The 25,680-nt window shown below is 50.0% G+C and overlaps 1 protein-coding gene across 1 annotated transcript in view; it reads left to right on the plus strand.

Moving 5' to 3' along the window:
- The first annotated feature begins 5,676 nt into the window (after positions 1 to 5,676).
- ZNF385D (zinc finger protein 385D) overlaps positions 5,677 to 25,680 on the plus strand; it is a 346,567-nt gene continuing 326,563 nt past the window's right edge. Inside the window, exon 1 of the mRNA XM_061134610.1 lies at positions 5,677 to 5,704. Coding sequence (XP_060990593.1) covers positions 5,695 to 5,704 — 10 coding nt within the window. The 5' untranslated portion in view covers positions 5,677 to 5,694. The remainder of the gene's footprint in view (positions 5,705 to 25,680) is intronic.

Here is a 25,680-nt window from a genome sequence, read left to right on the forward strand (position 1 = left end):
TATATATTCATTTTCAGGTTCTTTCCTGTTACAGGTTATCACAAAATATTGATTATAGTTCCCTGTGCTATACAGTAGATCTTTGTTGGTTCTCTATTTTATATATAGTAGTGTGTATATATTAATCCCATACTCCTAACTTGGAAACCAGAGGTTTTTGTTTCTATGTTTGTGAGTCTATTTCTTTTTTGTAAATAAGTTCATTATAAATGTTGAAAAGCGTGTGGAGAAGAAGGCACCGTCCTACACTGCTGGTGGGAATGTGAAGGGGTGAGCCACTATGGAGGTCCCTTCAAAAGCTAAAATAGAGCTACCATATGGTCCGGCAGTCCCACTCCTGGGCACACGTCCAGAGAAAATCATAATCTGAAAAGACACACGCCCCCCGGTGTTCACTGAAGCACCACGTGCAGTAGCCGGGCCATGGAAGCAACCTCAGTGTCTGAGGACGGGAGTGGGCGGGGATGCGGTGTACACGCCTGACAGAACATTACCCACTAAAACAAGTGAAGCAACACCGTCTCTAGCGGCATGAATGGACCTAGGGGTTATCACACTAAATGAAGGAATCCAGACAGAAAAAGACAAAGATCATATGACATCACTCATACGTGGAATGTAAACAAATGATACAAATGACGAATTTAAATTTAAATATGAATCGCCCCTGAACTCCAGAGTCACATAAGCCAAACTCCCAGGGAGGGAACATTTTCACTTGAATACATAAGAGGACTCAAATTAAATATGCCCCACATTGCCTACCTTCTAACCCCACCCAGACTTGCTTCTCCAGTCTTCTTATCAGTTAGTGGAAATTTTATCTTCCAATTGCTCAGTCCCCAAACGTCAAATAATCTATTGCTTCTTCTTTTTTTTTCTTTTCCATCACTTTCCCAACTCATCAAGAAATCCTATTGACCCACGTTGTCATATGTATAGACTCGAATCACTTTTTACCATCTCCACTGCTTCTTCCAGTCCAGATCACCATTTCTTTCTATATTATTACAAAGTCTTCCTACATTTCCCTCTGCTCCCTTTTATCTATTCTCTATACTGAGAGAATAGCTATACAGGTATAGCTCTCTATACAGGTAGCTATAGTGAACCTGTTAAAACATGTCAAATTATGTTGCTCCAAAGGCATTCTATATAAGTCAGAATAAGTCTAAATCCCTATGATATGGCCTACCCGTGTTTTACTGAATTGGGTTCCATGTGACCTATTTGACTTCAGTTATTAACATCCTCCTCATACCTCCTTCTGCACGAGCAGGTCTTTCTGCTCTTTCTTGCAGCCCCCAGGCATGTGCCCATGGCCCTGTGTACTTTCTTCAATGTTCTTTATCTATCGTCTAGTGAAACATATGGCATGAAGTAGAGCTTCAAAAGATATTGACTTTATTCAATAAAGATGGAATGAATGCATAGGTAAATAATGAATTCATTCATTAAATGCTGATCTGTACTAGGTCTTGGAAATTAAAATAAAGAAGATCACCCCCTTTCACTTAGGAGATGGAGAAGGGGAAATTCCCACACTGTTTTAGTGCTAATGCAGGAATTAGATTATAGGCTGAATGAAGAAGTATCAGCACCTCATTCAGTCTTGAGGTCATGAAAGGCTCTCAGCAGAAATAGTCGTTACTCAGAGACACCTAGGTTGAATAAGAGCTGTTAGGGAAAGAGAGGAGGAAAGAGGAATAAAGTCTTCAGAAGACCTCTAGATGGGGTGGGCGGGAGTGAAACCTGTGGAGGGGAAAGCGTTCATGATGGAGGCATTACCGGGGCTAGTTGTGAAAGGGCCTAGTGCCTGGGGAGATGAAATAGACAGTGAGCAGTCTGGACCAGGGGGTGACTTGATCACGTTCATTTAGAAAGATACTAATGGATCTATTATGGAGAATGGGTTGGACACGGGCAAGCCTGAAATAGAGAACGCTGGATAAAAGTTTCTTGCTGGGATACAAATAAGAGATGAAAGTGGACAAAACGAAGGCTCCGGGGAAGGCAGTGGAAGACTCGGCCAGCCGGGCAGAGTCAGGGCTGAGTGGCTGCGCGTTCAGCTGTGAGAACCTGACAAGCTCCAGACTGGGGTCTGCAGGACCACCTGGCGTCTGCGCTGCTGGAATTTAAGAACAGCTGCTGCTAAGTTTGGGCGCATACGTGCTCCGCGCCTCAGCCGTGTCTGACTCTGCAGCCCCACGGACTGTAGCCCGCCAGGCTCCTCTGTCCATCGGATTCTTCCGGCAGGAACACTGGAGTGGGTGGCCATGCCCTCCCCCGGGGGATCCTCCCCACCCAGGGTTCGGATCCGCGTCTCCTGCGTCTCCAGCACCGCAGGCGGATTCTTTACCACGAGCCACTGGGAAGCCCTGATGCTAGGCGTGGACACACTCGGTTTGTGTAGATGCTTCGCACCAAACGCCGTCCGTCTCAGAGAAATGACTGTAGGCACACGGAAAAGTACGATGTTTTACACCCGATACGGGTGCACTCAGGTGTGTGCGTTCCTTCATTCCCGGATGTTTCCCGAGAAGCAAAAAGCGGGCGCACCCTTGGAAGGACGGTGGAGACAGCAGTGAACAGCGACCAAACGCCCTCCTGTAGATCACTTTCCAGTGAAGAGGGATCAAAATAAACAGATGCCGCAGTACTGGCCGGATGGTGAGAAGTGCTTCGGAGACTCAGAGCGGAGCAAGGCGGGGAAGAAGAGCCGGGATGGCCGGAGGCTGTCTGAACGGACAGAGAGAGAGCACGGAGACCGCACACAAACCTGGAATGAGACTTGGAGGGCCGGGCGGGCAGCTCTGTGTGCATCTGAGCAGAGAGAAAAGCCACGTCTTCCCAGCTCTGCGCTCCCGGTGTGCGCCCCGTCTCAGGGCGTCTTTGGTCTTACCGGCGAGCGGCGTATTTCTACCTGGCGAGCAGCGACCTAGCTCCTGCTAGGAACCTCTTGGCTCCTCAGAAGCTCCGAGAGAAGAGAAGGCCGCGGCTGTGAGGGCCGGCTCCCTGTCGGCTGGGAGGCTCACGACCCCACGTCCAGCCAGCCTCAGCTGGGCCTTTATTTAGAGGTCATTTTGTTTCCAAATAAAAACAGTCACATTTTTTCTCTATAATCTATACACACAAATTCACTTTAAAAGAAACGCTAATAAGTGTACAATGAAAATAAAAATCACTTGTTTTCCATCTAGAAATAAGCCACGCTGAGGCCTTGACATTCCAGATGACCCTTAAATGCAGGTGGGTGGGGTGTGCATGTTTAAATAAAGCACACACCTCCTGGTTTTGGTTTGAACAGAATTCCACGGTATGAATGGAGCATTCAGTTGCTCCCGGATGCCATACTCCTTCGGAGGCTACACGCGGCTCTCTCCGACCGTGAGAGGCTGGAATGTTCTCGTACCAAATACTCGCTGCCTCTCTCTTCACAGCACGACGACAGATGCACACACTTCTGAAACAGGCACCGACGTAATGTGATTGGAGAAGGCGTTTACATGGGTCACTGTAAATGGGAAATTTAGAGCTTATATATTTGAATAAAGCGCTCTGCTAGGGGCTGGAACATAAATTCAGCATACAAATAGCAAGACAACGGTTCTGGGCAGGCATTTACTGATGTCACTGAAAAAGTTGCCTAGATGTCTCTGAGTCTCAGGTCATCGTGATTATAACAGACACCTTTTGAGATCTCAGTTTGTTAGTAAGAAAGATGACATAAGTGAAAAGACCTTGTGACTGCAGAACGCCATGTAAATTCAGGAGTGTTGTTAATGATTTAAAAGAGCGCTTTGCTGTCTTAAATCTCCTGCTTTAGAGGCCACTCTCAACTCTCACACCTTCTACCTCCAGAAAGTCAAAAGGACCAGGAACGCGAACGTTACCCCTGGGCGCCCCCTAGCGCGCGTGGGCCGTCAGGACAGCCGCCGAGCTTCATGAAGAAGCTCGACCACAGATGGTTCTCCTGCCTCAGGGAAAGGCCATTAATTGTACTTTTGGATGCCTTCCATCTGTCCAAAAGGAAAAACACTTATGTTTTCTTCAGGAATTTCTTGTAACATTCTTTTTAGTTTTAAATTAAAAATAGGAGAAAGAAAAGTAAATATTCTTTACTATTGACATTTTCTTCTTCCAAATTGCTTTAAATGAAGAATACTTCTGAAAAAGCACCAGATTTGTGCTGAGACTCACTCTAAAGTCTCTGATTTATGTATCATAACCTATTTGCATTCACCAAATCCATTGTCAGATTGCAGAGCAAGCTATTAGGAGCTTCAGCCCCCGCCTAATTCCAAGATGCATTAAATCCACCGACCATACAGAACTATGCAAGGAAAGACCGTGGAGAATTTTAATATCACAGTGTAGAAACATCCGCTGCCATGGCTTATCCAAACGCCTGTAAAACATGGCAAGTGCCCCAGGCTACCGCCCTTCTTTCTTTATCTTCAGTTTTTTTTTTTTTTTCCCCTTTCTCTTTGCGTTTTCTTTTTTACATTCGTTTCCATTATGGCTTATCAATAATATCTTCGATTCTTAGCTTAATGGATTTTTGTGAAAATGATTACGTTTAAATAGTCCAGTAGGTAAGCTGGGTCTCAAAGAGATGAGTGCTTATGAAACTAAACTTGTTCTACGGGTTTATTTTCTATGCAGAGCGTTTAAGTATTAATCAGTACACTGTTCAGGGATTTCTTTCAAACATCTTTTTTTTTTTTTTTTTTTAATGTAAGATAAGGACTGCAATTCATTAGACCATTGGAGGAGCCAGAGGCTTTGCTAAGCTTTGCCTCTCTTGACTGTTCCTCTCAGATTTAAGGGGAGTGTGTGTGTGCGTGTGTTACACTGGTGACCCGAGTTAAATTATGCCGCAACCTTCGTTATTTTTCAGGCTGAAATGTCTGTCCCCTTTAGGGGTGAAGGGCCATTTCAGGCTCAGCGCCCTTCTGGTACCTGCTCAGGGAGACACAGCAAATGTGATCTGAACGTGCCAGGTGACTTTATCACCAGTTATTTTGCTGTACATTTCTCTATCAACCCAGCTCAGCAAACACTCGAGAAATAAAGGTAACTCCTCTCCCGCTGCTGGGGTCTGTGACCTGATCACCGCTCCGTGGAGACCTCTATTACCCTAGCCGTGGCCCCCGGAGTCTTTAGGGTGGACGTCACCGCCCCCCGCCAACCCCGAAGCCCCCGCCGCGGGGGTGCAGGCGCGGGGCACGGTCCTCCCCCGCGCGTTCAGCTCGGGAGGGGCGGCTGGCTGCGGCGAGGACGCTGCCTTTCCCGCGGGAGGGCGGGGCGCGCGGGGGTTGAATTTCGCCAGAGGGGCCGACCTCGCCCCCCGGACCCCCGGCTCCGGTGGGGGTCCCCCGCGCGCGCCTTCGCGGACGCGGGGCCCGTCCTCGCGCTCAGCCAGCCCCCCGCGCGCCCCCGGGGCTGCAGGCCGGTCCGGGCGGCGCGGGCGCGGGCCGGGGGCGGGGTGGGGGCGGCCGCCCGCCGCGCTCCGGGCCCTGATGTCACAGGCGCGGCGGGGACACCGCGAGGCGGAGCCGGCGGGCGGCGGGGATGGGCGGCGCGGGCGCTCGCTCCGGCCGCCGGGGACCGCGGGCCGCGGGGGAGGCGGCGGCCTGAGCGCCCAGGCCCCGCGCGCCGCCGGGGCTCCGGCCGGGCGCCGGGAGACGCAGCATGTATCTCGGTGAGTGCGCGCTCCCATGGCGCCCTTCTGGGGTCCCCCGCGCTGGAAGCCCCGGGATCCGTCCCGGTGACCGCCCCCCCCCCCCCACGCCGGCGGGCACCGGGGAACCCGCGCGGCCCCCGAGCGCCTTTCTGCCGCGCGCGGGGCCGGGCGCAAGGCGTGGGGGAGTCGAAGTTGGACGAGAGGAGAGCCGGGCGTGGGGGGCCCCAACTTCACCCGCCGCGTGTGCGCGGGGCGGACACCTCAGAGGGGAGGGCGGGGGGCGGCGTGGGAAAGTCCGGGGCGAACTTGCTGGGGTGCCAGGCGAAGTTGGTCCTGCAGATGCTCTGGGAGCCGGCCGTGCCCGCGGCTCAGAGGCGTGTCGGCGTGCCCCCGGTTCCGAAGAGGACGGGAGGACAGCCCTGGGTGCGCGCTGCCCGAGCCGCTCAGAACAGCCTTTCTCCCCATTCCCGGTTTTCCATCGAGCTCCGGCGCCTGGCACGGAATGCACAGTCTTTTAAACCTCTGGAGGGCTCGGAGCCGTTAAATGTGTGTGCAGTTGAGTTGCGTGCCGCGCTGGAAACCTCCCGTAGGTCTCCCCAGAGCCGCCTGCCTTTCGGGAGAGCATGTTCAGGCTGACTTAGAGCTCGGCTCGCCGGGGAGCGATGTCAGTGGGCTGGGAGCCGAGCGTTTGCACCGGAACGCGGCGCCTGACGGCCGGCGGGACGGCGGAGCCCTGCCCTGAACTGCAAGCCCAGGGTTAGACGGACACCCAGTCCTCCTCCAGAAGCTATGCTTTCCTTCTGTAAGTGCCATCCCGCGTCAGCACCCAAGGGCATCTAAGCGATGTTAGCAGATCTGTGAGAGCCGCTAAGAGGCCGGGGAGGGAGTATTCCGAGGCGCTGATGCTCCGGGTGATTGGTTGACTTGCTTGAAATAATAAAGCTAGGGTCATTTTTCAGTTAAAGAGGTATTTGGATTAACTTGCGTTGGGGCAGTGTTAGTTTCTTGGGTGTTTATTTTCGGGGTGTACTTATATTGTTTGCTTGAGGCTTTGAAACATTTGCGAAAGTATGCAAAAGCTGACCGCTCATTTAATTGTCTTGATCACAGTTTTGATTTCCCTATAATTTGTGTCATATTAGAAAAGACGGCTTAAAAATAATTAACGATGATTTGAAGGAAAGGCTCATTGCATAGCCAGATTTAAGCAGAATCCAGTGTTAATGCTCCAGGCTGTGATATTGATGGAGGTGGTAAGCGTCTTTATTGGCAGTTCATAAAACAGCAAGTGTTTACCGTGAATATGTTTTTAATACCTGCAAAAGCTTGTAAAGACAACCTACCTTTTGAATAAAATAACATTTTATCACCGGTAATGGTATTTGAGGGATGGAAAGGGAGACTATAATGTTAAAGTTTTCAGCGTCTTGCAGTAATGCCTGAGGTGATGGTGGTAAGGATGTAGCGTTAACCGGAGCAGTAGTGTGGTCTTAAAGTCGTGGTCCAAAGGCCATCTGTGCTGTATTGGATTTTCCTCTGTCTCTTGGAGAAGTATTCACTGGGCTAGCACGTATTGTTAACTGCATGATCGTCCAGCCGTCTTGTAAAGCAGGGTGATTCACAGGGCAATTAGTTTCACTGTGCAATGCAAGTTTTTAATAGCTCACCCTGAAATGTGATGTCCTGCTTGAGATGAAATTGTATTCTTTTAAAGGAGAGGCTAAGGTGGTTCTCTGTGTCGTGAGCTCGGTTCGGGCTTACCACAATCCCGGCAGGAGATATGCTTTCTCTGTTCTCAGAGAAAATCCTATGTATTTAGGGATGCTGTTTCTTTCAGGTTCTGCTGTGCACCCCCTCTCTCAGGCAGTTTGACATCCGGAACTTGGGGAGCACAGCTGTCTGTCATGACATGTGTGGCCCATTCTCTCGGGCCAGAATTGACATGCAAGCCAGGCGTGTTAAGATGCAATAGCATTTTAACGGTGCACCCCCCTGAGAGTATGAATGTGTGCATGCCGGCGCACACGTGCGTTTATGTGTGTGCAGCTACTTCAGGGCTTTTTTTCCAAAACAGGGCTTTCACTCTGCCGTTTGGCTGCCCGTGACCGTCTTCTTCACATTTCAGCTGTCAAGTGTTTCTCAAGCCGGGGAGGACAGAGACAAGGGAGAGCAGGGCTGCATTCTCGGGCCTTCCTGGTGATCTGTGGGAGTGGGGTCGTGGTGTCAGAAGTCTTCTCTTATGTCCCCAGCAGGGAGTGACCGAGAGCAGGGTGATGCTGAAACACCCAGGGAACTGATATGCAGGCAGGATATTTACTTCCCATGCAAACCATCTGATTCGTCAGTGGTGCTCCCCTGCCGCCGCCTTTCAGATGTGACTGAGGGCCCATCGCCTGGACGCATGGCCCGCCCTCTGCCCCTCTGGAGCCCCCTTGCCCTTAGGGGCGGGACGCCCGGACCCTGTCTTTCTCAGTCGGTCAGCTATGTGGGTGCATGTTGGTGGAATACGTGCTATTCCCAGTTCTCCACAACAGCTCATGTTTTGCGTGTGTCTCAGACTCACGAGACTAATGGAGTCTTTTAATGACTTAAGCCTCACTCTTATCTCCTACTGAAATTTTAGCGCTTGTGTTTTCAATAATTGCGTGTTTGCACTTACCGCGCTGTGATTTAAGAGTTTGCTGTCAGTCGCCGTGGATACTTTTGTTCCTTATTCTATCGATCTTGCATTCATTACTTGGAGTTAAAAATCAAGTTCACCCACAAGAAAGGAGGGAGGAGAAATCCCAGTGAGTAGGCGGGTTGGGATTTACTGTAAAAGCAGGAGAAAAATCAGGAAGACTTCTGAAGTTACCCTCCTCACCCCCGGGAGTATTTGACATACTTAAAAGTGACGTGCGCCAAGGATGAAGAGCCACTGATATCTGATCCGGAAATAGGAAATTCTCTGGTGGTCCAGTGGTCAGGCACTTTGCCTGCCGAGGACATGGGTTCGATCCCCGGTCAGGGAACTAAGATCCCACGAGCTGTGTGGACAGATGACAAATGTTAGAACTGCGATCCTCAGTTTGCAAATGAGACCTAGCGACAGTGAATTAATTTAAAATAATAATAATAATAATAACGGATCCAGAAGTAAGAGCCAGCAGCTGAGAGGCTCCCCCAGAGGAGGGCAGAGTTCAGGGCTTTGTGGGTTCTGTAGGCCCGCCCTGTGCCAGCAGGTCACGGTGAGGTCTGGGTGGCGCATCTGCAGGAGGCCAAGGCCTTCCTGCCTGAGGCTCCCGGTCTGACTCATCATCGCTGCTTTCCATCTGCCCTGGGCCCTTCTCCTCGGCTGCAGTGATGCGCGGCCTCCTGGCCCTGCCAGCCTCACAAGTGGTCCCCAATTGGCCAGAGAGCTGTCGTGTCCCAAGGCTTTGCCATCCGCATAGAAAGCGGGAGACTTCTGACATCGAGGAGACCCCGTGTGGCCGGAGGCCAACCAGACGGAGACCCCGGGGAGGTCACCGCCAGGCAGGACCCGGGGCTTGCTCCCTGAGGCCCCTGCTGTGAGAAACGGAAAGGATGCGCCTTCCACAAGTGAGCAGAACTCAGGCAAACAGTAGAGCTCACTCTGGATGCTGGTACTGATGACATAGCCATTAAGCCCAGAGAAAAAGGGCGGGCAAAATTTAGAAAGTGCCAACCAGCCATTCAAGTTCAGCAGAGGTGTTAACTGTGGATCAGCTGTCTCCCTTTAAATGCCTTAGAAAAACCAGAAAAAGACCTGTGTGGTGTGCCTATCACTGATGGAGGAAGCTTTTGATACAACAGCTAGGAAAAAAAAATCTCCAGGAAAATTCTAGACCAGCAGCCTGTTCCCCTGCCTATGATAGACACGTTTGTACACTGTCATAGGAAGGACTCCGTGTTTCCCCTGGGATGTTTAAAACATTCTCTAGTCAGCATTTATACATTTGGTTGCAGTTGGGCCATCAAGTTTCACCTCCAAAGCAGTATGTTAGAAAAACAGTTAAGCGGCAAGGTTAGGAGGAAGGAAATGAGCAGAAAACAGCAGGCAGCGGAGAAAAGCATTCTTCTTTTGGTGTACGTTTTCAGTGGAAACATTTAACTCATCCTAATTAGTCTGCGCTGGGTGACCTGTTATGGGGACTAGGTCCACCTGAGTTGCTCAAACACACTGGATAGGTTTCTATTTTCCTAGGCTTCGAGGGGAGAGGATAATTCAGGAGGGAATTCGTGAGTCCAGGTTACCCTTTTTAAAGTTTGAAGTCATTACCACTGTGTGTTATTACAAATGCGTCTAAATGACACTCAGTGAGTTGCTGCATAACAGGGGGCAGAGCCTGGCAGGTGAGGAGTGACTCGCCTGAGAGCTGAGTGACTTCTCTCCCAGAGTCTGTGACTTTCTCATTTCCAGGAGCCAAATTTCAAGTGTGATCAGCATGTCAGTAACATGGATTCTTTATGAGGACCCTTACATTTCGAGCTAAGGTTTTCTCTGTTTTTTAGGACCTTCTTAGTGGCTGTAATTATATGGAGATGAGATGGGTTTATTTAAGGGATGTGTTCCAAATTCATGAGATAATGACGACTCGCAAAGTCACCCTTTTGTGGGTGGCATGATTGTTCCAAGAAACAAATGAAAAACTTAAATTAGCGGTTTCTGACTTCCATTGCAGAGTATTTGGTCACAGCTGCTTTTGACTGAAACCTCCCATGATACCACCAGAAGAGTTGGCTAGTGTGTGTGTGTGTGTGGGGTGGTGGTGAGTGTGGATGTGTGTGTGTGGGGGTGTGTGTGTGACTGTGCGTGTGTGTGTGGGTGTGTGTGTGACTGTGTGTGTGTTTGTGTGTATGCGGGGTGTGTGTGTGTAACACTGGATCATCAAATAGTGCCTTGTTATATAAATACCCCGACATTTATTTCTCAGTCACATCTCTTGTGGATTCCTAAATCTTTTCACATCCTTTGCAATGCAAAACTTTAAGAATTGATTTAATAAGATGGATATGAAACTATATTTTGAGAACAGCTGGCTTTCAAGTTTATCAACCATTATATAGCTTAGAGGTTTTTAAAGTCAAGTCATAAGGATAATTTTTGCGGCCTCTCCTGCTTAAGAGAGAGTGATGGTTGTATAAGCAGAAAACTATTTCGACTTTGACCTTGAGAAGGAACTGTTTCGATTTGTGCGACACTATGAGAAACATGTTGAAAAACAATGAAGGTCACGGTCACTGCCCTTTCTCTGAGTGCGTCTCTCTTTAAAGAAGTCATTACATATCATTTCCCACAAAGATTAGTTTTGCAACAGAATTTCACACATGATTGGTGGCATTAAGAAAAAGTACAGCATAAGAGGTGACTGGAAATATCAAAGCTTAAAGTGGTTGAGATCATGTTTGAACCAAATTGCTAGGGTTGAAAATAGGAAGACGCTTTGCTCTGGTGCAGCATCAGAATCCTTATAAAGCAGCTGGAAGTCGGCCTGCTTTGAATGTGAACCCCAGGCTTGCACAGCCTTTAAAACTGAAGGCTTTTCCATGAAACCCTCTGGATTCTGACACCTGGGATGCACATGAACCTGCATCAGAGTGCTGAATGGCAGGCACTGAGCCTCTTCTTTTTCACTTTTAAGTTTCTCTTTCTCTTCTGCCCACTTGCAATAATCCCATTTCTGTAAGTCGGGAGGAAGGAGGAAAGTTACCTGGCCAAGGTCACAGAGGAACCTGTAGCAGCAGTCTGGGCTCCAGCGATGCCGTCCACCCCGAGCACCAGGGTGCTGGAGGGAGGTGCGGACCGCGGCCAGGGTCAGGCCTTGGGATTGCAAGATGGACCGGGCACTGGAGATCAGAGAGGGAGGGAGTCTTCAGCGGATCCAGAAGGCTGATGTTCCCTAGCAGAGCTGGTGTCTGTGTGTTGACAAGAGAAACGCACCCCTTTGCTTCTGAAATGGTAGCTGCTTTTCTTCAATATGTCAAAGCCAGGACTCGTCCTTAGAAATTAGATCTTTAAATAAAGGTGTGGAATTCCGCAGCCTCTTTTCTTTTTGCTTGCTTCTTTCTTCATGGGACTCTGCAGTGTAAAAAGGAGAGGGACAGAGCTTCAGAAGATTGAGGCTAATGTTCGAGTGTGTTGGAAGAATGTGTGGAACCTTCAGATGAGATGATAGAATTGTTCCATCGTCAGTCTGCCGGGTCACAAGGTCAGTTCTCAGCCGCACCTGTCTCCTAGGTGCTTCCCCAGATGTTGGCATCCTCTGGCCTTTGGGCTGGGATAGGCAAGGAACCTCCTTATGCATAGGTAACCAGAAGTGCCCGGGGGGGCCACCAGTTTTTGAAAATTGCCATTTGTTAAGGCTGGGGAAAATGGAGATAATCTGCCTGCTGTTTGCAAGGCTTTCATAAAATTGTTCTTCACACTTAAAACCTTTTACTTACTCGTGCTTATGCTGATGAAGGAACCCACTTGTGGCAGATTGCTCTGAGGATAAAAACACAAGAGTGAATGTAAACGTGCTTTAATAAACAGGATCCTTGTAGAGAAATTTGTATTTTTTAAAATGCATCTACATTATGCTTTTTTATCCTCAAAATGACCCATTGCAGGAGGTAGACAAAATATAATTATTCCTATTTTTAGATGAGGAATCTGAGCCTCAGATGGCTGAAACAGCTTTCTCAAGGTCACACGTGTCAAGGCCAAGACTCCGATTCAGTTCTTTGGAGCTGATTTCAATGTCCTTTTCTCTTTACAGCAGAGCATGGAGTGGTATTTTTATGAATGGAAGACTATTTATAATAATAATGCTAGGGTGAGGGTTCCAGCTAATTGCTAAAGATATGAATACAAATGATTGAGGTCTAAGATATATTTGTGTTTTGACTTTGTGGAATCACAAAAACAGAAATCTGAATTTAATTCACACTTTTATTTATTCTGCCTTTTTTTTTTTTTTCCACATTGAATAATCAGAAGAAATCAGTTGAGAGGCATGAATTGACTTCTGCCTGTGCTACAGGAAACACTGCTACAGTGTTTCCAAAGTATTGTTGGATATTGAGGATTGCATTAATTATGTGTTACACATACCTGCTGTTTCATGATTTAACTCAATGCTTGCAGAAATGATGCAAGTCATTTGTGCTACACACTTTCATATCTACAACATTATCTCCAGTGTTTGTTCAAGATAGAGTCCCAGCCTGGTCATTTTCCACAACTGATAAAGAAGCAAAAATGACCCATGTTAGAATTTCAGCTGTTCCACTTACTGGCTCTGTATTCCTGGGCAAGTCACCTCACATTTTGGTGTCCAGTTTGTTACTTTGTCTGTGTGTGTGTGTGTGTGAACAAATGGAGACTAATGCTAATATGCTTCCTACAGTTCTATTTTGAGGATTAAAATATACAGGCATATAAAAGTGCCAAGCCCCAGGAAGTCCGCGGTGATCCCTTGTCAGTAAAATTTGACTCTTTCTTGCTTTTTCCCTCTATGTCCAACCCACTATACAAATGTATAAACCTGAATAAACTGATGAAATCTTTTAAGGTCAAACCAGAAAACAGGAACCGAGCCAGCTAGTGCACCAAGGAGGACTTTAGTGCCGATTGTTTGTTCTGTGGGTGAAGAAGCGGAGAAGCCTGTCCAGGAGCCGGGAGGCACCCAGGGCTTAGCGCAGTGGGAAACGGGGGCGCTGGGAGATGGAGGGAGGGGAGAGGGGGCCTGGAGGCCGGGACCCTGGGCTCCTGCTCGGAGCTAGAATCCTGGCGGGCTGAAGGGAGACCCCGGGGATGGGGGTGGGGGTGGGGGTTCAGCCTCCTGCACAGAGTTGGGGGGATGTCCTGACCCCTCCCCTCACCCCCCTCCCGAGCATCGCCTCTGCCTCCCACTGGCGGCTCAGAGGGCAATGCGTCCCCCTGCAAAGCAGGAGATCCAGGTTCCAACCCTGGTCGGGAAGACCCCTTGGAGAAGGGAATAGCAACCCACTCCAGGATTCTTGCCTGGGGAACCCCGTGGACAGAGGAGCCTGGCGGGGTGCAGTCCATGGGGTAGAGTCGGACACGACTGAGCTTTTCTCTTTTCTCGCTGGTGGGGCCCAGACAGAGGCCAGCAGGCAAGGCCGCCTGTGCAGTGCATCCCGCACGGTCCGCGTCTGGGCGGTCCTGGGAGAGTTTGAGAGGCGGACCTCAGGGCAGACTGGCCGGGGGCCCGGAGGGGGGATATGAGCAGCACTTTATTTATTTGTTTCATCTGCACTGGAGCGCAGTTGCTTCACAATGCTGCGGTCGTGTCTGCTGTTCGGCAAGGTGAACCTGCTGGGTGTGTACACGGATCCCCTCTTTTCTTGGATTTCCCTCCCACCTGGGTCAGTTCAGGGCACTGAGTCGGGTTCCCTGTGGTATACAGTAGGCGCCTGTTGTCTACTTTGTGCAAACGTTAAAGTGCTGGTCGCTCCGTGGGGTCCGGCTCCTTGCCGCCCCGTGGACTCTGTACATAGTACCTCAGTCCCCGGCTCCCCACTCCTCCCCCGGCTCCTCCCCTTCCCCCTTGACATCTATGCTTTTCTTCTCTGCATCTGTGTCTCTGCAAAGATATCTTGGGTATCAGTGCAGTGTTCCTTGGGGGAGCTGCAGGTAGGCGAGAAGGGAACGTGGGTGCAGGGCATTCAGCGACTCCTCACCGGTCCTCTGCGCTGAGGGCCCTCCTTTGTGACCTTCGGCTGGTGCAGCGTTGGACACACTAGTGGATCTCTCTCTCTGCCTCAGTTTTCCCCTCTGTACAGTGGGCTGAAGGCTCCGTCTGACAGAGAGATCCAATCCGAGGTTGAAATAAACTTCATAATCTGCAAAGCACCATACGCGTGGGCCCTGGCATGACGGTGGGAAAGACAGATGGACCACAGAGACAAGAGTGGGAGCTGCCCTGGTGGTGCAGCACTAAAGAGTCCGCCTGCCGGTGACCCCTGACCCGAGAAGATCCCACACGCCAGGAAGCAGCTGAGCCCCTGGGCCACCGCCGGGGACCCCCGACCACTGAGACCCCGGGCTGCAGCTGCTGAAGTCCTGCTCTGCAACGAGAAGCCCACGTAACAAGGAAGGCCCGGCACAGCCAGAAATAAATAGATAAATAAAATTAGGGGAAGACAAGCGGATTTCGAAGAAATAACAGTTTGGAAATACATGCTGAGTGATGCTGGTGAGCTTCCCCTAGGAGTATCTGGGGTCACTGGGCAAGGGTGCGGGTGGTTACCCCTCAGGCAGCCGCTGGTCCTCTGGAGCTGAGATCCCACCCAGGCCACTGCTGATCTGCTGTCCGTCATTCTGTTCTTATGTAACAAAGGAAAACGTTAGGAGCAGAGGCAGGAGAGAGATGAGCAGGCCAGGAAATCTCTATTAGGGCTCCATGCCCCGTGTTCCTTCCTGCCCGAGACTCTAATGGGGACAGACACATTGAAAGCTGAGGGAGTTTATTAATAGTTGCTTGGGACGGGAAGAAGGATTTGGTATCGATTTTTATCTATCCTTCCCTGTGTTGCTTGACTTTTAAACACGGCTTTCTTGGGCTGACTGGCTGTGCTATTAGGAAAAAAGAAAAAAAAGGAAGGCCCAGCATTCTGCCCCTCTTGGATGGGACCGTTAGCATCGCTCTCAAAGCTGACTCCTAAAGCCTTGCGAGGGTTTATAACATTAGGTGCCCTTATGTGGTCACGAGAAGGTAACTGGCAGGAAGCGTGGCCTTGTGATGCCCAGCCCGACGGGCATGTGGTCACCACACGTGTTTCCATTTGCAGCCCCAGGAAGCGTGGGCTGTATCTCACATCTGTGGGGGTTTTGGGGAGCCATGACCTAAGGAAGCTCTATCAGTTAAATGGTGCGTTAGAAGTAGATTGCTTAGAACATGTTCTTTTTCAGCCTCCAACTAATAAAAATAAATGAAAAAAAAAATGTTCTTTTTTGACACTGTTGCCTGGTTTTTCCTAACTTTAAAAGGCTTCATGGGACTTCCCTGATGGTCCAGTGGTTAAGACTCCCCACTCCCAATGTGGGAGACACAGGTTTGATCCCGCGTAGGGCTTCCCCTGTAACTCAGGGGTAAAGAATCTGCCTGCAATGCAGGAGACACAGGAGACAAGAGTTCGATCCCTGGGACGGGACGATGCCCTGGAGAAGGAAATGGCAACCCACTCCAGTACTCTTGCCTGGAGAATTCCAGGGACAGAAGAGCCTAGCAGGCTCAAGTCCCTGGGGTCACAAAGAGTCAGACCGGACTGAAGCAGCTGAGCACAGGGAAACCAACATTCTCCATGCTGCCTGCATGGCCTGGCCAAACAAATAAAAAGTAAATTCTTAATAAGGGCGTTCCCTGGTGGCCTGGTGGTTAGGATTCTGGGCTCTCACGGCCATAGCCCAGGTTCAATCCCTGGTTGGGGAACTGAGATTTCACAAGCTGTGCAGTGCGGCCAAAATAAATAGCAACATAAAATATAACAAAATGAGTAAGGACATCACCATGAGAAGGCCAAGCCGTGGACCCTACGGAGCTCTTGGTGTCCTCGGGGGATTCCTCAGCCCCGTTCGTGGCGAGCGGTGCCCCGGCTGACGGAGGAGGGGGCTTCCAGGAGCACGGCTGCCGCCTTGGCGCCAGACGCTAGCGTGAGTCACTTCACGGGCCCCTCAGCACCGTCCTTAGAGGCCGCCTGGGGTTCTGGGTGCTGGCTGCACCGAGGGGCCCCCTGGGGACTCTGGAACGGTGCTCCGGCCACGGCCCTGTGGATGAAGTCTGCTTCTCTGGGGCCCAGCACCTGCCTTTCTTCTGGAATGCCCCAGTTGATTCTGAAGGACAGCCAGCTTGAAGACAGCACCCCAAGAGTGCCCAGCCGGCTGGGTCACCCTGGTCAGGACCCCCAGCCAGGTCAGTCTGAGTCTAGAGCCTGTGTCCTTTGCCCCCAACACGCTGCCTTCATGGAAGGAAGTCTGCCCGTGGCGTGAGGTCTGCGCCCACTGCAAGCAGCTTTGTGCTGCCCCCTGCTTTCTAGACTGGTGGTCCCTAGGGATGAGCCCTGCCTCCTGCCCTTGGGGCCCCTTGTAGAGCTGGCCCCCAGAGAGCTCCATGCTGGCTCGTTGAGTCAGCGTCACAGAGGTACAGTTCTGAAAAGGATTCTAGAAGCTGCTTCTCAAAATTTAATGTTCATACGAACACCCCGAGGATCCTATTAGAAAACAGGTCTCAATTCCGTAGGTCTGGGGTGACCTGGAATCCTGCCTTTCAGCGAGCTCCTGGGAGATGTCAGCGCTGCTGCCTATCTGACCACACTCTCCGTAGGAGGTCTTCAGTGATCATCCAGTGGACCTATGGCTTTCTGCCAATGTGAAAAATCAGGCCTGCATCCTTAATCTAAGTTCCTCTGTTTCTACTGCACCAGATAACGAAGGGTCCTTCATTAGAGCTCCAGGCGGGGGGACCAAACACCCTGCTTTTGCCTGAGACAAAAGAGTGGGGGGTCCTCGGGTGTGGGCCTTTCAGCAGTGCCGACATGAAGGGCATCTCATGCAGGCCGGGATGGATTGTTCCCCGTGGTCCCAGCAGCTTAGGTTTGAGTCCTAGCTCAAGTTCAGATCCTAGCTCAAGTTCGAATCCTAGCTTCAGCGTTCAAGACCCAGCTCCTCCCAGAGAACTTGAGCAAGTGACCTGCTTTCTTGGAGCCCCCACTTCCCTGTCTGTGAAACAAGAACAGTAAATGAAACCGCCTGTGACAAGGATAAGGATGGAATGAGCTGGTGTCCACGGAGCCTGCTGTCCCTGTGCTCCTTCTGCTGAACACGGAGCTGGCTCGGCACTCCCATCCATCACTGGGAAGAGGAAACACCCAAAGACCCAGTGTTAGAGGCCATGGATCACCTTTACTGCACCAGCTGTCCACAGCGAGGGCAGTTTGCGGGTTACCTTCTGCCCTCAGATACGGTGGGCAGGCTGGGTGAAGTCATTCTTCATTCTGTGTGCAGTCTGCCTACCCCGAATGTCGATCCTGGTGATCTTGTTTGTTGTTTAGGGGAAGAAAGGCCTGGCTGAGGCTTGGCCACCTCGGGACATGGTGAACTGGCTGCTTGTGTCCCCGTTGACCTTGTTTATCCATTAGTATTGCTCTGAGCCTCGTAACAGCTTATGAGGGCGGCTGCCGCTAATGACTATTCCTCCATCTCCTGACCCATCCCGGTCGTAACAATCAATAGTCTTAAAACAACAGGCGCACAGACAAAGCAGCGTCCGCTGAAATGCCCGCGCTCGGCTGGCTGGCCTCGGGTGAAAGCTGCAAGCCTTGCCCTCCCTTACCTGGGAAAGCCAGTTCACTCACCTGTCAATTGCCATCTGGTTATGGGAGCGCCTAGTCTGCCAGCCATGTGACGATCGTGTGCGAAGCAGGGTGCGCTTTGTTTTTCTATGATGTGTGGTAAGTAGGTCTGCTCCAGGCAGCAAATTATTCCACGGTAGGGGTTATCTGGCCTGGACTGCGGCCGACTGGCATTTCAGACAAGAAAACAAATGAGCAACAAAGCAGAAGCTACTCCTGCTTTCCTCGGGCCTAAAATACGATTGTAGGGAAGTCTCAACACAGTTGCACTTTCACTGGTGAGCATCTTGGAGGCAAAATTGGGAAATTTTATCTCCAGGCTCATCTCTGCTTGCTATAGTCAGAATGTCTTCCATTCTGGCATGTGCCCTGTGATGGATGGAGTCTGAGTCTCTGTTTCGTAGACGTGCGCTTTGGGAAATGCAGGCGTCTGGTTAGTGCCCTTCTCCACGCAGAGATCTCAAGCCAAGCCTTGACCTAGTGGCGTGAATTTGGAAGAATGGCCGCAGCCTCAGCTTCCAAATCAGTAAAGTGAGAACGTGGTAACTCATCAGGCAGCCTTCTAACTACTAAAAATAGCCGAGGTGTATTAGTGCGGGGTGCCTGCCAACCGCTGTCCCCAGGGCTCAGCCTGGTTGGGAGGGCGATCAGTGAGCCTGGCTTGCAGGCGAGGAAACCAAGTTCAGAGAGGTGAGCAGGGAGGCAGCGGTGAGCGCGCAGGCTGGGTGGACCCCAGAGGCTTGGCGGCCTGGCCACACCGGTGTGACCTTGAGGAAGCTCAGCCTCTGAAAGCCAGAGCCCTGAGCAAACCTCAGGGTGCAGGGAGAAACAGGCCACCGGCAAACGCGCGGCCCGATGCGCCAGCAGAGTGCACCCCAGCTTGAGGGCCAAGCCACCCCCTGGGGTGGGGCCTGAGGCTGAGAGCAGGGGAATATTCCTGCTCCTTCCAGAAAGTCTGCACGAGGGTCGGGGATAGGAAGCCTTGTTCATGGGGCGTGCCGTGCTGCAAACCAGAGCTCACAGTAGCTCACGGCCCGGCTCTGGGTGCCTGACCCAGCGGCCGCCCCCCTCCAGGCAGAGCAGCCTGTCGGTGCTCACAGGCGCCTTCCTGAGTCCACACAAAGCGCCCCATGCAGGCCAGGCTTTCTTATTGCATAATAATCGGGAGGCAGTCTATAGAGCACCAGGAACTGAGGGAGACTGTGGCATCTTTCTATACCCGTGATAGAATATTTTCAATTTTTGAAAAGCTAATGCATGTGCCATTTTTGAAATAGAATGTTGTAAAAGGGCTTCAAATAGTGAAAACGAGATCTCCTCCCCCGACCCTGGTCGCTTTCGTTTATCTGGGAGACCGACTTCTCCAGAAGGGGAGGGTGGATGAGGCTGGCCCGGTTATAAGATAAAAGCCTCCCGGGGGTGTCATGTACCACGTGGCTGCTATAGTTAGCAGTGCTGTATTGGGTATTTAAGAGTTTGAGGAAAAGTACATCTTAAAAGTTCTCATCAGAAGGAAAAACTTGCAGCCATGAGAGGTGATAGATTGTAACTAGATGTATTGTAGTGATCATTTCTCAGGGTACACACACATCAGATCATTATATTGTATGTCTTCAACGTATGCTACATGTCAATGATATCTGAATAAAACTGGAAAAGTAAGCTCTATGGAAGGGCATATGTATACACCCCCTCTTATTTTTACATGGAGTGGAAGCCTACCATGCCCCCTGTTTTTCATATTGCTTTATTTAGCATACACTGATCTTTCTTTTTTTTTTTTTTAATTTTATGGCTAAATGATATTCTAATGTAGGAACATATTGTGATTGATTTCACTGGTCCTTTTAAAAGAAAAATAAATTTTCAACATTTCTCTAATAAAAACAATGAATATCATTGTGCATACATAGTCCTTTGTATGCATGTTCACATATATCCATAGAGTAAGTTTATAGAAGTGGAATTTAGGGGGTAAGGCATATTTAATTCTCACAGGTATTGCCAGAGTATCCCATGGGAATTTCTTATTGACTGATTTCTGCATATATTTCTCTTACAAAGGAGGGAATAGCTGCTTCCAAACTGGTGCATTGTTGATGTGAAAATGGTCTTGACACCTTCTCAGAGCATGAATTCTCAAAGTGGAACAAAATGAGTGACTTCCTGCATTCCGGCCTTGCCTTCTCCTCCCGTCTGTTTCTCCACTTAACTCCATTGTGCTAATTCCATGTGGGTGTGATTTCAATACTGAAGAAAGCAACGGTGCCGTGAAGTCAAAAGATGCCCTGTGCTTTCAGGATGGGGGTGTATGGGTCTTCTAAGTGAGGGGTGCCATCCCACCTCAAAACTAGAATGTTGATCCTCGAAAGAGCTCTGAATTAGTTAGATCTAAATTCAACTTCTATTGGAAGCTTCATTTTCTTGGGCGCCCGTGAGCCTTCAGAGGTAAAAGCACATTTGCATAATTCCATATTTCAAGGATTTTTTCCTTCTACATATTCCTAACTCCCATGTTTGTCTTCATATTTTTCAGCATCATGATTTAGAAAGCATTAGACCTAGAAATAGTCTGGACTGTCTATTGCATGTCTCTGTGATAAAAATGCCATGTTTATTGAAGCCCCCAAATCTCTAAGCAGTAATGATGATCACCATTTATTGAACCCTTGAGCTGTTTACAAACATACGTTCATTTATTCCCTAGAGCAGTGATCCTGTTTTAGTGAATGAGATATCATTCTATGTCATTCTCTCTACAAAAGAAGAAAGGTTCCCTCAAAGGTTCAATTTCTTGTCCAAAGTTGAGTAGATTGAAAATGGCAGGCACGGGATTCGAATCCAGGGCCTTGTGATGGGATGTCTTGGGTGCCAAGGGTTGCCGCCATTGTTTGGGATTTTCTGCTCTGCACAGGAGTCCTGGGGCCCTTCTGTAGAACTCTGATGGGGGGGGCATTTCTGTGAAACGGAGGGTCTCACTTTCCCGGTCTGTGCCGTGGGGGGGTCTGATGAACAGACACAGCCACCCCTGATGAAGTGTAACCAGGACCAAGGGCCCTTCGGAAGGGCTCCGAGGAGTGGGGAGACCAGCCGTCTCTTCTTCTTCCGTTGGAGAGACGGGCTCCTCTGTTCCCTGCTGTCTCTTTGAGCCATCCTAGCAGTTAATAAAGGAGATCAGTACATCCCTGCACGTTCTTATATGCCAGTTAGGAGTCCCGGGTAGAACTCACTCTCAAGTGTCCTGATTACGCTTCCCTCTGTTCCTGGAGCATCTAAGGTCCTCGCTCATCCTAGAAGTGAGGCAAGCCCTGTGGAATATGTATTAGCAGAACCTCCTAGTCTGGATAGCATCTTCTATCTCATCTGACCCGCACATCCTTATCCTGAGAGGTAGAAAATGGGAACTTAGTGGGTTTCATTGTGTAGCCCAAATGGGGAGTCAGTAGCGAGTGGGGAAGCCGGGCTGCCTAGAATCCAGGTTACTCCTTCCTTGGACCAACCGACCCTCCGTCCTCAGTGCTGGAGAAGGAGGTGGCAGCCCGCCCCAGTGTTCCCGCCTGGAGAATCCTGGACAGAGGAGCCTGGCGGGGTACAGACCGGGGGGTCGCAAGGGTCAGCCAGGAGCGGCTCCGACACGCGGCTCAGGGTTAGGGGCGGTGGTTCTTCATGAAGCGCTCTCCCGCCTTAGGGACGGAGGACTGACGGCTGTCAGCGCTCCTGGCTGTCTCTGCTTCCCAGCGGGGCTGCCCCGCTGCCCGAGTGGGGTTTCTGGGTGGGACCATCTGCCCGTCTCGGCCTCTGAAGGACCTCAGAGGCCCCGCTCAGCCCTGCGACTCTGCTCCTACCGTGGCCGCGGGTTAGAGGGCGGGTCTCCCCGGATAAGTCACCGCGGCCCAGGGCCCGCGGCAGACCTGCTCCCACGCCGCCGGCTGCGGTGCAGCGTCCTCCGCGGGCCGAGCGCGCCTGGCTCGCCTCTGCTTCCGGCTCGGAGCTCTGCAGACCCGACAGCCCCGGCGCGCACACACGGACACACACGCACACCACACACACCACACGCACACAGACAGACACACTCGCACACAGACACGCACAGACGCACAGACACGCACACACACGCACATCACACACACCACACACACACAGACAGACACACTCACACACAGACACGCACAGACGCACAGACACGCACACACACGCACATCACACACACCACACACACACACTCACAGACACACACACTCACAGACACAGACACACACGCACACACACGCACATCACACACACCACACACACAGACACACAGGCACAGACACACACACACTCACACATCACACACACCACACACACACTCACAGACACACACACTCACAGACACAGACACACACGCACATCACACACACACACACTGACACAGACACACATACACAGGCACAGACACACACACACATCACACACACCACACACACACACACTCACAGACACAGACACACACGCACACACATGCACATCACACACACCACACACACACTCACAGACACACACACTCACAGACACACACGCACATCACACACACCACACACACACACTCACAGACACACACACTCACACAGACCCACACGCACATCACACACACACACACTCACAGACACAGACACACACGCACACACACGCACATCACACACACAGATACACAGGCACAGACACACACACACTCACACATCACACACACCACACACACACCACACACACAGATACACAGGCACAGACACACACACACTCACACATCACACACACCACACACACACTCACAGACACACACACTCACAGACACAGACACACACGCACATCACACACACACACTGACACAGACACACATACACAGGCACAGACACACACACACATCACACACACCACACACACACACACTCACAGACACAGACACACACGCACACACACGCACATCACACACACCACACACACACTCACAGACACACACACTCACAGACACACACGCACATCACACACACCACACACACACACACACTCACAGACACAGACACACACGCACACACACGCACATCACACACACCACACACACAGATACACAGGCACAGACACACACACACTCACACATCACACACACCACACACACACTCACAGACACACACACTCACAGACACACATGCACATCACACACACACACTGACACAGACACACATACACAGGCACAGACACACACACACATCACACACACCGCACATCACACACACTCACAGACACAGACACACACGCACACACACGCACATCACACACACCACACACACAGATACACAGGCACAGACACACACACACTCACACATCACACACACCACACACACACTCACAGACACACACACTCACAGACACACATGCACATCACACACACACACTGACACAGACACACATACACAGGCACAGACACACACACACATCACACACACCACACACACACACACTCACAGACACAGACACACACGCACACACACGCACATCACACACACCACACACACAGACACACAGGCACAGACACACACACACTCACACATCACACACACCACACACACTCACAGACACACACACTCACAGACACACACGCACATCACACACACACACTGACACAGACACACATACACAGGCACAGACACACACACACATCACACACACCACACACACACACTCACAGACACAGACACACATGCACACACACGCACATCACACACACCACACACACACAGACACACAGGCACAGACACACACACTCACACATCACACACACCACACACACACACACAGACACACAGGCACAGACACACACACTCACACATCACACACACCACACACACACACACAGACACACACACTCACACATCACACACACCACACACACACACTCATAGACACACACACAGACACAGACACACACGCACATCACACACACACACTCACACATCATACACACCACACACACAGACTCACAGACACAGACACACACGGACACACATGCACACATCACACACACATAGACACACATACACATAGAGACACACACACCACACAGACACACCAGACACACACAGACACACACCCACACACACACCACACACGCACACCCCTCTGCTAGGGCAAGGCTTAGCTGCAGACCCGATAACCCCCAACACACACAAACACACACACACACCCCACATACACACCCCTCTCCTAGGCCAGGGCTTAGCTGCAGACCTGATAGCCCCAGACACACACACCCCCCAACACACACTCACACACCTCTGCTAGGCCAAGGCTTAGCTGCAGACCCGATAGCCACCCCCTCCCCACACACACACGGATGCCGATTGTAATTATTTCCTCATTCCAAGCTCCGGAACTTCGTCTCCAGGTGGTCAGGACAGCCCTTGCTGGGCCCGGTTTACCCTGCCGTTTCATTTTTACCGCAGTCCCCTCCTCCCACCCCAAGTCTGGCCCTGCAGAACCACTCCTAGTTTCCAGCCCTTCTGAGACTTTGCCCCAGGTTGTCCTTCTTGCCCGACTCATGGTTGTTTTTGCCTCTGTGTCTCTGAAACTTTAAGCATCCATTGTTTTTTCACTCATTTTTTTTCTTTAAAATGCCCTTTAAATGTTCTATGCATTAATAAAAACATAATCTTACTAATTCTTCATGAAAGTGTGTTGTCAATGTACCTCCTTTTCTTAAAGACCATCTAATCCTTCATAAAAGGAGTAACACTCTGTTCTGAATTTCCGTGTAGGGTGTTTCCCAAACTCGTCTGAGCAGACACCTGGAGAGTTTAGAGGCCTCTGTCCTCTGTTTCCCACTTTCCCACTCTGGATTTCCTGAGTCGGAAAAGCAGGGGAAGAAACCATGGATGTATTTTCAACTTTGCCCCAATTTAATACCATGAGAGTGTCGGCTCTGCAGAGAAACCCAGAAAAGTAATGCAGTAGCGCAGAAACTACTAATAGGATTTAATTGTGAACTAGACAGAATGATGCAATTTATTGGAAAGAAGAAACATAAGCAAATGCTTCTGGAAATTATGAAAAAGATTGATCTGACAGGAGAGACTTATCCTAAATCATGTCATCAACCCATAAAAATTAAATAATTTGGTTTTGAATAATAGGTATATTATAAATAAATAAAATACAGATAGAACTTTTAGAAGTAAACCTTAATACTTATGTATAAGGAAGTGTCAGTTATAATAAAAATGATATTAAAATTCATTGTAGAAAGCAGGAACTATTAAATCAGTGGTTTGGGTCCCACAGGATATACATTTAGATAATAAAACAGATGCCTATTCTACTTTTTACACCAAAATAAATTATAGGTTGAACAAAGATTCAAACATAGAAGGTAAAGCCATAAATTTATGGAAGGAAGCCTGGGTGAATAAATTTATACTCCTAATGGAAATGGCCTTTGTAATCAGGACACAAACCCATACTATAAAGGAGAGAAAGGATAAATCTAACTGCATCAAATTAATAACTTGTGTTTGGGAAAAATAATTCAAGAGCTAAGTGAAAAATAAAAACAAATGACACATTTGGAAAATAGTATTTCAACATCATTGTCAGATAAATGGCTAATT

The sequence above is a fragment of the Dama dama genome, chromosome 32 (assembly GCF_033118175.1).
Source record: "Dama dama isolate Ldn47 chromosome 32, ASM3311817v1, whole genome shotgun sequence".
NCBI classification, from domain to species: Eukaryota; Metazoa; Chordata; class Mammalia; order Artiodactyla; family Cervidae; genus Dama; species Dama dama.